The following is a 14912-nucleotide window of genomic DNA, read 5'->3' on the forward strand; positions in this document are numbered from 1 at the left end:
ATACTGCTTCTACCCTTATTTTGATTTATTTGCTGTGTGCGCTGTCACTTAGTAGCACAGGAAGTAGAGCGGCAACACTCGGCAGAGGGATGAATGAAATTGCTTGGGTAAAAAAAAGATCAGTAGCCCTCAACCAGTGCCCACTCAGCCAGTTGAAAACTGCAGAGAAGATGTGACACAAAAATGTCATTAACTCCATGGAGAATCCAGTTAGTCTCTTGATGAGCAGACTGGATCTTCCAGCACTTTCCCAAGTTATTTTTTTGTTTGTTTCCTGACAGATGATTGTTAATTTCTAGACATGCCTTTGTACATGCATTTGTACAAGCTTTATTGCAAGTGTATTCCAAAACTCTGAATTCCACAACTCTCTGGTGCCACAGGCTGGAGATGGAGTTCAACTTCATCTAAACCACAAGATGGAGGTGCATCTAACTCAGCATGCAACCAAAAGGACCGTCTGTGTACTCTTCCTTTCACATTACGGTTAATGTATTTATATCCTTTTTCTTTCTTGTTCAGCATTAAAAAGTGCATCACTGGGCAAACTGGGAAGATCAGAGGTTTTACTATCTGAGTGCAACACCTAGCAAGGCACAACAGAAAGCTTGTTCTTCATCCTCAGGTGAAGAAAAGCCATTATTTCAGGATTTCTGCACATGAAGTCCCAGTATACAAGACTAAAAAGCACAGTAAACAATTCAGACTGTCTTCCTGTAGCAAAAGACTTCCATGCATATGCTTCTGTTGGAATGGAAGGACACCTCTCATAAGAAAATTTCACCTTCAGCTCTGTTAGTGCTAATCCACCATAACCCTTTGTACGTTTTAATGGTAGTAACTCCATTTGTTTCCAGAAAATGTTTTTTGCCATAAAGGTAAAAATTAGGCTGATAGAGCAACATGATATATAGGTTTATGCCTCATCTATAAACAGCTGTTACTTTTAAGTTGTAAGCAATTCATAGCCAACTTTTCAATTTCTTTTGTGACTTTTTTGTTTTAAAGAATAAAAACATAAAGGACATGAGCCTATTCTACCAATTCATAAAGTGGCACTTTCCTTCCCAAGGGAGAGAAAAATACCTTCTTCAAAACACAGCACAAAATTCTGCCAGAGCACAGAGCCCAGGTGAGGCAATCAAGCCTGTAAATCATTGCAAAACGTATTGGTTTACTGCTGTTTTGCATTAGATGCTTCTTATTTGATGCAGTAATTGTATATACTTTGAATATTGGTTATAAGTACCACATCTGAAAAACACAGGACGAGATTAAAGCAACAGTGTCTAGCAGAATTTATTTTGCATATTAAATAAAAATCAAAACCTACCAGGCAGCCTCTGTCTGTCTGAGTGGTAGGCATGCTTATAATAGGAATATTTCCATGCCTCTTACCAGGCAAGAGATCGTACAATTTATACATCACGGGTATGGAGAATATAATTGTTACACATGTCAAGCCATGGGGACCACAAAGGACATGCCTTAAGCAGCAGACCCAGAAGTTGAACCTGATGAGCTCTTGCATAGCTTGGAGCCTTGTTGTCCAAGGGCTCAGCAGGTTTCCCAGTGAAGACCCCAGATCTTCCCACACACCCAGCAGTCAGATCCATTATAATCATCTTTCCACCCCTCATGGGTTATGCACTGTAAGGAGAAAATATATTTCATCATGACTTTTCCAAATTCACTTGGATTTGCCCTGAACTTGAAGAAAAACACAGTCCAAAGGACAGGCTTTTCTTCAACCCGTTTAATTAAAATCCTAGCACAGCTCAATAAATGATTAGAGTTTATCACTTGAACTCTGGTGCCTGAAACATGTCCCAGGAGAGGAAGCAGTCTGGACTGGCTGGGGACTAGTCTATGGAGGCGGCAGCACCCAGAGGATCCCTATCTCCTTTCCCCCAGTTCCCTAGTGAAAATCAGGGATAACTGAAAAAGCAGTTCCTCTAAGAGACGCCTTTGTTGCTTTCTTTTTCCTGACAAGAACTGTGACTGAGTTTTCATCTGAAATCATTGCTCAACTGATTTTAACTTTGCTTTTAAAATAATAAACTTTTTAAAATACTAAAGATGTGCTTTAAAAGAAATAAACAGGGGCCAGTACTACAAATGTTGAGGAAAGTCAACAAGGAATGGAACAAAAATATTTGGAAAATCAAAATAGTAGGATTTTTCATACTATTGCATCCTGGACTGCTGAAACTGGACAAGAAATAGGACCATGAGACATCTCAGTGGCGTAAATGCTTGGGCCAAGATTATCATCATTTTGAATGAGTGGATCCTGCATAGACAGTTTTACATATCTGAGATTTGCTGTAGTTTCTGAGCCCCACTTCAGCAAGTTATATAAGCCTGTGTCTGATTATATGTGCATTGAAGAGCCTGACTGCATGCAAGAGGCAAAGAGTCAGTCTTTCAAGGAGTTAGAAACTCCTGCACTTTGAACAATGCCTGCAACTAATTGCAGAACTAGTACTGAACCCGTTAAAATGGCAGCTGACAATAGAAAACTAGAAATGTCTTTCAGAAACCTGGACCTGTGATCTATATTTAGCTAGTCATAAATGTTTGCACTGCTCTTTGAATAGGCATTTACTTCATGACTAAATCTTTGTAGTTAACCAGCCATGCTTAGTTATCTTATTTTAATATTAAGCCCCACAATGCAGGGAAGTAACTCAAGTGAACGGTACCAACAGGATTTAAGGAAATGTATTATACTGTTATTACAGAGAAGCAATAAGCAGCATATTCTCATAAGTTTTCTGAATATAATGATTGTTCAAAGAAGATGGATTGAACTGTGATTTTCCTGCATCAAATAATTTTAGATTATTATTTACTTGGAGTTATTTTAAAGTGCTGATACTAAGGGTGTATGAGAGGTAGGAGGGTAGGGATACTAAAAACAATAACAAAAGAGGTGTGTGAGGGGGATGCATACATGTATACATGCATACACAGGTATGTATACTTTATACACATATGTACATTTGCTAAGTATCCATAAGAATTAATCTAAAATACTCAGCAGGGAAGGGATCTGTATACACAACAAGCTGCAGTAATGATATTATTACCTTTGGATTTTGGAACCGAAAAAGTAAGCCAAACATGCATTGGTCTAGTTTGGGTGTCAGTCTAAAACAAGGTATATCGTATGAGTGCCCCACCAGAGAAACCTAGACAAGCCTGGAGAACAGCATTGTTTGTTCATCCAACCTATGAATGGAACACAAGGGAATAGGTTGTGTGGGAGCACTGAGATCCTATTGATTAATTAAGAACTAATATTCCTCATTTTAAAAAGAACACAAACAAGCTCCCCTTTGCAAGTAGGATATTTGTGAATTATTTTGCCATTCCTTGAATTAACAGGAAGCCACATAATTCTGGAAACAGACAAAACAAGGTATCAGCCATAGCAGCCTGGATTTTGGTACAGTTCCACCTCACTTTTAGATCCTCTAACTGGTTCTTGTAGATAGATTTTGACCAATAAAAGCCCAGTTCCTGAGGCCCTTCAGCATGGAGGTGGGACTTGTATGCACAGCATCAAGTATTTGCCATTCACAGTTAATTCGGCCACTGTCTCAGTGATGGGTCCAAACCAAAACACAGGGCCCAAGCTGCTCCCAGCCAGATCAAAGTGTCTTCATTTTGCCCCATTGCTTTTAGCTTGGGAGAAGTACAGCTAGATTAGGAATAGCTACTTTCCTGTTTAAATGCTATTTAAGGAATAAATACTTGAAGTCTGCAAATGTAAATATAAAAGAAAAAGGAGAAAGAAAAAAGAAAAACACAAAAAAGAAAAAGAAAAATGAAAAAAAAAGAAAAAGAAAAAAGAAAAAAGAAAAAGAAAAAAGAAAAAAGAAAAAGAAATTAAAAGAAATGAAAATTAATGCATTTTTTAGGGAAGCGACAGGCCTACAGTAATTGGTACTTGGATCTAATATCTAAATACTGCTCCCAGAAAAAAAAAGTCAATGGTCCTCTTAGAAATGGGATTGCACCCAGAGTAATGTGTGATAGTTCTAGGCTAAACGTAATCTACAGCCATCTTGTGAAGCTTACTAGGCAAATGGAGACCCTTCTCCACTTTCTACAGTACAGTCATTCTGAATAAGAAATAAGTTCATCCAGTGAGTCAGTCATCCCTTGTCTCACTTTGCAAAACCTTGCATAACCCAACTTCTCTTACAGTATTCAGGAGTATTGAATGCCTCATCACCTACATTTGAGTTCCCCTGTGGTCTACTGGTCTCAGCACTCTGAAACTGGTGATCATTTATACCACAAAACAAACACCTTCTGCAAATAAGAGGCAGACACTGAGCACATAAAGGCCAGAAACTGAAAAATGAATCTGGTGTTCAGTTTAGCACGCAGAAAATGTTCAAGTCTTCAAAGAGAAGAGGTCTATTTACCAGAATAATCAACCAATTCAGATGGAAAATCATAGGAAAGGGAGGACATACACATAATGCTGCAAAATGCTTCACTGTTCGTAGCTGCAGCTCTCTCTGATCAGGCTCTCTGCAGCAAGTTTCTGGGGCCACCAGCTTTCTACTTGTCCATCTCCACAAGCCATAGTGAATAACCACAAGTCTGGTGGGACTTTTCACACAAGAAACAGGGTGGCAACTTAGAAACCATCAGTCAGAAATAAAAACATATTTGGGAGTCCTTACTTAGACAAATATCCCACCAGAGCCACAGCAGCCATGGACAAGGACCCTCCACAGATAATTTCTTTCACTATCAGCCAGCACTGGGATATTTGTGTACAAATTTTCCTTATTTCGCACTATGCTTTCTTTTCCTGTCTTTTCTGCCTTTTGGGTCACCCCTTAGGATATTTTTGTTGACATCAGTGTGAAACTTCAGGTTAATTCAAGTTAACAGGATACACACAAGGAGCTGGCACATGGAGCTGGAGCCTGGTGCAAGGATTACTCACCTTCCACTACCACTGTTGCAGGTTTTGAATAAGTTGTGCCCAGGCTGTTCTTGGCTACACATCGATATTGTCCTGCATCTTCTCTTTGAACGTTGTGGATCCTTAAATTCCCCGAATCGAGGACAGCAATGCGAGCATTCTCCTGTTGGAGGAAGGAGCAATCAAGGTAGGGCTCTACATGCAGACTGCACACAAGCAGCACCAAATGTCCACTGACAGACTGCACTTACAAGCATGAAAATCATTTGTGTTGTCCTACATCTGAAGGATCTGGAGCAAGCTCTTCCTGCTCAGCTGTGTAATGACACACTCACCCATTCCTCATTTTGCAGATCAGTGAATTACATCTTCCAAAGAGCCTGAATCTTAGCTAAGTGGCTCAGTAGCTCTCATTTAAGAGAATACTCACAAATTTAGCAGCATTTGGCTACGCTTAGTAGTAATAAATACATGTCATATAAAATATAGATACACAGAGAATGTTTGGTTTATAGGTAGAATTATTGCGAATGCAGACATTTATGAGATGAACCATGGATTCCTCAAATGCTTGCTTCTTAGCAACTAGAATTTACAAATGCTGTAATTGATGCTCATATTTTAACACAGTACCATTAGTGAATAGTTAGCATTACTTAAATTTCATTCTGTACTCACCTTTACAGCTGTTTCTCCTTTGATCCATGAAACAAAAGGTTTTGGGTTCCCCATTGTAGTACAAGGAAGAACAGCCTTTAACCCTTCTATTATTTCTACATTTACAGGTGGTCGGGTTATTTTGGGTCCTAAATATTTAGAAGTAAAAAAGCAAAAACAAAAACAAATGAAGTCAAACTGAGGGTAAGAGATACAAGAACAGGACAAGTTCAGAAATTACAAAAAATCTCTGCTGCTTTTTAATTTTCATTGCTAAAAATAGTCTTAGTAGACTAAGAAGCAGTCTTAGTAAGTCATGAGCTGTCTTGGAAAGAAAAAACTTCCTTAAGCACAGTGTTCAGCTTTTCAGTTTATGGGCACAAATGCAGCACAAAACTTTCATGGGTTTTTGTTTTCACAAATGGGAGATTGAAAGCCACTTGAATGAGGGCCTGAGCTAAAATCCAAATCCAGATAAGAGTATTTCCAATATTGAAGAACATTTGCATTCCAGGTTTTGACATTCTTCACTGCATAAACAGTGTCATGTGTGAAAGTTCAGATCTGGAGTGAATCAGTTTTGAAAGAGTTTTAAGCTAGGATTGTCTCTAGCTTCACAAGAAAGGCATGTAAATGCAACTTGTGTCCTTCACTGAAGGGTTTATAGCTGTGCTAGTAAAAAAGAGAAAGCATCCTTAAAGAAAAAAACAATCAAGCTCCTTTAAAGTTAGTATGGGAAAAAAATAAAGTCATTTTAGCCAAAGAAAACCATGACTTAGCTTACTCTGAGCTGGGAGTAAAGAAAATCTTCATCTTAGTGTTTTGGGAGATGGGAAGTTTTCCCTCCCTTGTACAATACCAAACTAGCAGAGAAATTACCTTCAGAAAGCCTACCTAGCCCCCACCTGCAGGCAACTGGGGTTCTGGAGAGTCCCAGAATTACCAGGCCTGAAGGGTCACTCTCATTAGCACAAACAAATCTTTACCTACAAAACAGACACTTTAGCCAGTAATATCTCAGCTAGCTTTTTCAGTGTTTGTATAAATAACTGTGGCCATGTGAGTTCAGTTTCACCAAGTTCAGCTTGTATATAGTCCTTTGAGAGAACCAGTTCTCTTCCATCCCCGTGGGATGATGAGGTTTACACCACAGTGCTCCAGACCTGTCAAGACTGCTATTAAGAACATCTAAACAGCACTTACTTGCTTTTGCCATTCTCAGGAATAAATCTGATTAGTGAAATCTTATGTTTAAAATTCACAAGGGATTTATGCAGTACTGCCACAGAGGTTTAATCTATCAAATTGTGCTGCTTTTACAAAGTTCTGTACAAAGGGTGTTCTTCAAAGCACTGTTTTATATCCTGTGTTATGCAAAGAGTTCCTCTGATCCCAGCACAAGTGTATGTTATTCAAACTGAATAATCATAACTGCTTTTAGTTAATATATGATCAAATATGTCATGTCTCCACCTCAAAGGACCCTACCCAGCCCCAAAGCAACATGGATCTGCCCTGAGCACGGTCCCACAGGAGCCATACCTGGGAGCTTGCTCAGGCTCTCAATTACATTCTCACATGATGACAGAAAGAAATTGCATTCCCACTTACGCATTTTCACTTGGAGAGCTCCACAGCTCTGGGCAGCTGCTCCAACCCCATTATCCGCTGTGCAGCAGTACACCCCATCATCACTGTCCTCCACACTCAAAATGGTCAGAAGCTGCCCGTTCCTCTGTATGCTATACCGGGTGTCAAACAGCCTGCAGGGCACAGAACAAATTGTCAGGGGTAGGGGGACAGCCAGGGATGGAGAGGGGAAATTGCACTTATGTCTGCAGACCACTGATGGTACTACAAATGGCAATTTGTTTTACTCTTTAATTTCAATCTGAAAAAAAGAAAAGAAAGCATTGAAAATATCAAGCTAGGCCTTAATATTTGGTTTGGTCCCCACTAGACCATGCGGTTCCTGTCTGCCACGAACATGGTGGCAATTCTTCCTCCAGCCAGGTATTGGTAAAGTTAGCGGTTGGGTTTCTGCCTGACCAAGGACAGCCATGAGTGCAAGTAATCTAATCCAGCTTGGTTCTGTTTTAGGTATCATGACTCAGTGAAAGAGAAAGACTGCCTATACAGGAAATGGAATTGACTTTAAAAACCTGAGGTTTTTTTAAAGAAACCTTCTTCAGAATAAAAAAAAATAATAATTTTTTTTTTATTAAAGAGTTAATGCTATGGAAACATTTCACTGTTGTGGGGAAAAAAAAAAAAAGAAAGACTCAAACCAACAAAAAAAAACAAGTAGATTTATGTCTGCATCCAGAAGTGGTTTGACCTGCAGGGGTTTGTTTTTTTTAATAAAAAAAGGCAAAGAAATGTGCTGAAAAAAAGAAGTCATCCAAAGATTAGGGGATGAAAGGATGGCTGTAGTTCAGTGACAGCAGGCTTTGACTTGGAAAGTCAAGAAAAGCCCTGAAATAGGTGCAACAAAGGTTGGGGATATTGTAACAAAGTTTGCAGAGCAAAAATCAATTCTATATATGAGCATGAGGGATATGTGTGTATGTATGTGTGCAAAAGCCAGGGAAAGACAGAAAGCAGAGGGCTGATCTCTGATTTTCATCGTAAAACTGGAAGAGTGTAATAAAGCCTTAGTGTAACAAGATTTGCAGAACATTTCATAAGTTCCTCCATGTTTGATTTCTACACCTTTATCGATGCTTTTTGTAAGCACTTTCATACAATTGTCCTTCGACTCTGGAAAATAGCGGCAAAAGGGATCTGACTTGAGGATTTTCTACCAAGCTGTCATAAATGCCTGACAGGTCAATATGCCCTGTTTGTCTTTTACTGTTAAAAAATGCACAGCAGTCACCGAGTAATCTGACTGTGCCATCTATCATGTTACAGGCACACATTTCCTTTCAACAGCCTTTCTCCTTTCAGTCAGTATTTCCCTCCTTTTTTTCACCCTGGGAAGAAAGAGTACTCAGTTAACTCATCCATCATGTAAAAGAAGTGCAGGCTCCATTCCCTTCTTTCCCCGAGGAAGGCTCACTGTGTCTTGGGAGATGACACAGGTAACCATTTCACTTGTCACAGGGCACCTGCAAGTCTTGCACAAGATTTCACACCTAAGGAAAGATGTTTCCAGAATCCTAGTGTTGATAAGACCCTCTATCCTGGCACTATATCCCATTGAAGCTGCATGGTTACATACTGGTTTGTTTAGAAGGTTAGCTTAGCTGTCTGTTCAGGGTGCTGGGACCTTCTCTTGGCAAAAGAAGAAAATTTTGTGAATAAAATAACGGATATTTATTGCTTGCAATAACTATCCCCTTTGAAGTTTGACACATACAAACAGATGCACTTAAACATATAGTTTTTTTCATGGGGAAAAAAAAATCCACTGGTCAGACCCTTTTTCATTGTGCAAATGTTTTCATACATGTTCTTGGAAAGCAACAGATATTTTCAGCTTATCTGTTTCCCTGTCTTTAGTCTGAGCGTTTGTATTAGCAGCACTTTTAATGCCAACACAGCTCTGACAAAGTGAAAGATACTGTTAATATTGCTCCAGAAGTCCCAGTAAGGGAACAAAGCACCTGCATTCTCTGGCCAGGCCAGCAGAGACTTTTTGGTCAGTATTTTCCTTTTTAGTAAATATGTGAAAAAAGGCACTGTCCCAGAGAAAGTAGGATGGCTTTTAGGAAAATAAATTGGGCTTCTGGATGTGCGAATGGGTGTTAGAAACTATTTTGTTTTTTGTATGATCTTAGAATAGAGAGAATGAAATTTCAAAGACCACGCATGGAGAGAGAAAGGCATGTAACGTCCATGATACTGCATGAATGACTTCTCTCCCAGCTTTGATTTTCAGGCATGGTGTCACTGATTGGGAAGCAATTAGGAGAAAGGTGACCTGATTTGTGAATAACATCCATGGAAATTCAGACCTCCAACCCACAACAAGGCCGGGGTCAGAGGGCTAGGGCCAGGGTTTTGCTGAGTTTCTGCTGAAGGCAATGAAAAACAGATTTCTAAATGCAGAATCCTCCTGCTGATGCTAACTTCCTTGGAGTCTCCTGAGGCAGTGGTTTAAGGACTGTTTGAATGCTTGACTGCAATAGCAGGAACCATGCTGCAGGTGACCATGTGCCTTACATGGGAAACTTCTGTGGAGAATGGGCCTTGACTGTGTTACACAGATATTGTTCCGTAATTTTCCCTTACAGATGGAGTCACTGACAGCAATCTAGAATGAGAAACTGATGTGAAAACATGTAGAAGACATGATGTAATTTCAAAGTTGGAAGATCAAGTACAGTTTATTTTGCAAGAGCCTGTATACAGCAATAAGGCTAAGACATTGGTAGCACTTCCATAACACATTTCCAAGGCTTTGTTCTTCAGCAGTACCTTGATGACTGGTGGTTAATATCTGATAGTGTCTTGTAGCAATAAGAAGCCAGTTTCCTATGATCCAGAACTAGAAGCAAACCAGAATACCATGATACAACCTCCTTCCAATGTAGACTTTTCAAGCACATTGCAGAATCTCAGGCAACAAGTCTGGCAATGCTCCTTTTAAATACTATACAGCACTCTCCTTCATAAATGCATAAACTGAGGAACAGAGCAGATTTCATTGTCTGAAGCTGAAAAGCAAACTCATTTCTTGACACGGAAATGAACTGTCTCCAATCTCAAGTGTGTGAAGCTGCAAGAGCAGCCCCCAGGTGCTGCTGTTACTCCCTAAGGAGCACAGATTCCTGTATAGTTACAGCCGCTCGTCCTTTTCCCCACCACAGACTCATTCTGAAGTTTCCGGATAGCTCCTTTATCATGAAGAAAAACACTGACTGTTTTGGCAGGAGATTCTAAAGGGATTTAGGGCCGTTCCCTACCTGATGGGAATTCCGTTGCGTGTCCATGTAATTTCTGGCTCAGGATATGACTCCACTACACAGACAAACTTAGCGACTTCCTCTACCAGGGCATCCACAGTTTCCAGAGGAGTGCTGATCAATGGAGCTGTGTGAACAAAGAGAAAATGAGAAAGCTTCCCAGTGCCTCCCAGAGAGAGGCACGAAGCCTGCCAGAACTCTTTGATGGAGGCACCCATGTCCTTGTAAGGTCATTTGGTGGCTCTTTCCACACCACAGAGGTGCTTTACACATCTTCTACATATTTGCTGTAACACAGGTCCCTCCACATTTGTAGCTGCAGCCTTCTGTTGTTTCCTGCAGGTTTTGCATTTACCCTGTGCTCTCTCTACAGGGTGCAAAACAGAGCATGGGGCAGCTCCAACAAGCCCAGTGTGTCCTTGGTTTCTAACCCTCCTCTCCCCTAAGGTACATAACACTGGATGGCATAATGCGAGGACATAGGTGAGGCTGTCCCCCTGCTATAGGGGTGGCACTGCATGGGCTGAAAGTGCAAGGAACAGCACACAAATAAAATCCAAGCTGACCTGCCCCTGCAGCTGGCACACTGCATTATTATTGGCTCGTAATGTATGAGATCTGGGGTTTGTTATTAATACGGTATTTTTTCCAATCAACTCAAATTTCTCTAAGAAAAACCAAAAACAAAAACAAAAAACAAAAAAACAAATCAAACCTATTATATAGCACTGTATTTTTCAAAGCCAGGCTTGTAAAGGCCCTTCACGTCTTCCTGAATTTTGGCACAAGTAGCAAACATTCTCTTTTTCTCACCTTTTCTAACCAAGTAGCACCAGGTTTAGAAGTCTAGTAGCTGTGTCTGATGCTTATAATCACAGACCTGCTGTTATACATTATTTGAATGTATCTTTAGAAACATTTTCCAATGCCCTAGTAAAAGACTTGAAGCACTGCTGGAAGGGATCAAAGGCTATGCCTAGTGAATCACTCTCCCTGCCTACGGTATGCATTGCAGCCATTGCCTCCAAAGACACTTGAATGACTTTTAATCTGTGGTTGCAAGGGACATATATCCAGTATTTGTTGGACTGGATTTCATCGACAGCTGTGCTGAGATGAACTAGTTTCATACCATGTTCCTGACACACCACCTTGAGCATGTACAGCAGATGCAGTAATCTTCCTGTTCCTCTCTGACTGTAGCAGTATCCAGCATGCTGTGTGTCTTTTCACAGCAAAATCCTGCCTGAAATGTATCTGCTGGCCCTCCACAGTACAGTAAGATTTAAAACTAGGCAAAAAATGAACTACATCAATCTTACCCCTCCCTCCCAAAAAAAAAAAAAAGGCAAGATGTTCCAATTTAAGTGACTGAGAATGATAGAAAGTCTTTACCTTAATGCTTTTTCAATTTACATGGGTGTAAAAATTACAATGTCATTGAGCTGGAATGCAGCTAGAGGAAGAAAGGATCATCTTTCACTACCAGGTTTATGTAAAAGGCCTAACGCTTTTGAAATTTCATTAGAATGAATCTGCTTCAATAATATTTGTAGATGATATGACTTCAGATTGCATAACTAGTAATGACTACACATATATAAAAGGATCTTAAAACTACAGCTAAGGTTGCACTAAAGATTATATTAACTTAACATTAGTTAAAACACATCTGTGTCAGATTCATCATTTAAGATCACTGCCTCAGACTGTATCACCCTTCAATTTATTGGCTCATTTTGGGTAACATCAGATAGAAGTCATTATCCATATTACACCCCAAGTGAACCCCATGCTAATGGAAGCAAGTGGGAGATTTTCATAAAGCCTAAATTTCCATGCTGCTGAAGGTTGTCTTGGGAGAATAACCTCCACTGATGGCTATCTTGTCTGCTTCAAAGAGGACATTGCTGTTTCGTGACAGAGTTTATTGGGTTTTGATGGCGTTAAGCCAGGAGTTTTACAATCTAATTTTATACGGTAAATTTTATTGCAGTTTTCCACATGCCTTGATCTCTGGAAGGATGCTTTTTTAACCCTGAGAAATGTAAATTTTTACAGTCACCAAAATTCCAAGCAACCAGTTTTACGACTATGCTGTCACAATAAGCATAGCACAAAGAATAAAGTTAGATTTGTACCAACAGCTGGTATGCAGAATAACTATTTTTGGGGCAGGCAAGGGCTGTTAGTTTTATATATAAAATTAATTCTTTAACAACAGTTAAGTACTTTTATGACATTTACCTCTTTAATTCAGCAGATGACAGAATTGTCCTTAGCATTAGTGCCTACACTGGCTCTGACTTAGCATCTCCTTAAAGCCAGCACACAGTTCTTACAGCAGAATCAAGCCCCATACCAACAGAAAATACTGTCCAAACCAACAGCACTTTACTTACGGTAAAAAATAGAAAGAGGACTTTTTTTTTTTAAAGCTGCCTTTCCAAATTCTGCATCAGAGAATCACACAGAATGGTGAGGGCTGGAAAGGAGCCCTGGAGGTCATCTAGTCCAACCCCTCTGCCAAGGCAGGGACACCTAGAGCAGGTTACACAGGAACGTATGCTCTGTTTTACCTTCCTGATATTACACAGGTGTGCTGGGCCAGCAGGGAGGTGAAGGCAGGATCCTGCTGCCAGCGTGAGGGGCAGAAGGCACAAGGCCAGAGGACACATGGTGTGTCTGCAGGGGACAGTGAGCAGGGGAGGGTGACGCCATTTTGTCATGAGGCGATGAGAGAGCCCCAAAATGGCTGTGGTGGTGCTTGCTTCTAAAAGCCACCCAAGAAAGCTCAGGTGTTGGTGTCAGTCTGTGTTTACTCAGGAAAGCAGTGAAAACTTCTGGTGCCTTCATTGCCAGATTTTAACATGGGAAAATAAAAGCCAAACAATGCACAGACATATCTGTCAGCATATAGAAATGGCCCCGGGCCATTCTGTACACATCCACTGGAGGTCTCTGAAACATTTTAGGTAGTCCTGTGGCTTTAAATAACATTGAAAATCAATTAGCTTCGGTATCTGTAAAACCCCACAGGTGCCATTTTTCCGGATGTCAGCTGTAGTTTCCCAAGATAGCAAAATGACCCAAGCTGGTCACCGGGCCTGCAAGAAATTGCCCTCCTACTCCCAGCCCACCAGAATCTTCCAGATTGGTTGGCTTTGGGTTTGGATTCACACTTTTGAAACAAGACAAGCTGAGCAAACAAAGCAAAGAGTAAAACAGGGACAGTCTCCCCTGCGGTGCTGCAGGCACCAGGAGATGTTGCTGTTCCTCTCGTCGAAAACTGCTAATCGTGCTTCCAGCTAATGCCTCAAAACCTTTACAGAGCACTGCTAGGTTGCAGTCACGTTTCAGCCTCTCTCAGGTAACAAGCCAATTTGGCTACCCAGGATGTTTCAGAAAAGGATGCGCATCTCTTCATTGCACTGTTCCACCAGAAAAAAATCAAACCCCTTCCTCTTTGTTTTTCTTGTCTCTCCCATCCCATTTTACCACTGATTTCAAAAAGACCAAGGTTCACCAACTTACTTTAGTGCTTTAGGAAAAAAAAATAAATAATTTCAAAAGCTTTTATAAAGGAGACTTTTTCAAAAAAAAAAACATTTTGAGTCCAACCTGACTAACCTGACTAACAATTGTAAGAGCACAGGCCTGCAGGATCAGCCGTGTTGGCCTAACACATCCTTGAAGGTTTTTCTTTGTTTTGCTGAAGCTACAAAGTTTCCAGTATGCTTCAAATGGTTCCTGACAACCACCATGCAGCAGAGCCATTTGTCCGCTGGGGTACCAGACAGTATGTCCAGAAGAACGCTGTTGCGCTTTGTACCTCAAAGACTTTTCTAAACAAACTTTTCTCAGTTCTTGAGTTGGCTAAAAGTATGTGTGCATGTGTCTGTATATGTACACACAAGAGAGGAAGAAGGTATCGTAACTTTTATGTTATATGCAATACAAACCTGCATATTTTTATTTATATATATATATATATACACACTCTGTAAAAATGTTATAGCTATTTACTTCTCTTTTGAGCTTTATATATTTATAAGCATACACAGGCATTCAGAATGCGACAAATCTTAGGTTCTGCAGCAATGGGTGCTACCAGCCATTAAAACCTGTAAGCTTCATCTGACATGAGAAATGTCCATCCCACCCAGCCTGAACCCAAAGGCCTCCCCTTCCCATTCTAACAGAACTATGTGCTCTTCCTAGAAAAGAACCTCTGATCCCATACACGAGATCATTTTCACTGCTATCCTTCTAAAAGCAGTGAAGTGACCAGCAAAAGCAGCACATTTCTGTCCTTTTCAGGAGCGCTTCTGTGCCACCCAGCCAACTGTTACCAGAGATGCCTTCCTCTTTTCAAAACCTCCTTCAGTAAGTGG

The 14912-nt window shown here is 40.4% G+C and overlaps 1 protein-coding gene across 1 annotated transcript in view; it reads right to left on the reverse strand.

The window, feature by feature from the left end:
- MUSK (muscle associated receptor tyrosine kinase) overlaps positions 1-14912 on the reverse strand; it is a 52824-nt gene that overhangs the window by 37182 nt on the left and 730 nt on the right. The window contains exons 2-5 of the mRNA XM_057423147.1: positions 10519-10645; positions 7220-7371; positions 5630-5757; positions 4973-5114 (exon numbers count right to left, since the gene is read on the reverse strand). Of these exons, the coding sequence (XP_057279130.1) occupies positions 4973-5114; positions 5630-5757; positions 7220-7371; positions 10519-10645 (549 nt within the window). The remainder of the gene's footprint in view (positions 1-4972; positions 5115-5629; positions 5758-7219; positions 7372-10518; positions 10646-14912) is intronic.

The sequence above is a fragment of the Pezoporus wallicus genome, unplaced genomic scaffold (assembly GCF_028554395.1).
Source record: "Pezoporus wallicus isolate ANWC-B61680 ecotype Strahan unplaced genomic scaffold, APGP_CSIRO_Pwel_v1 contig_7243, whole genome shotgun sequence".
NCBI lineage: Eukaryota > Metazoa > Chordata > Aves > Psittaciformes > Psittacidae > Pezoporus > Pezoporus wallicus.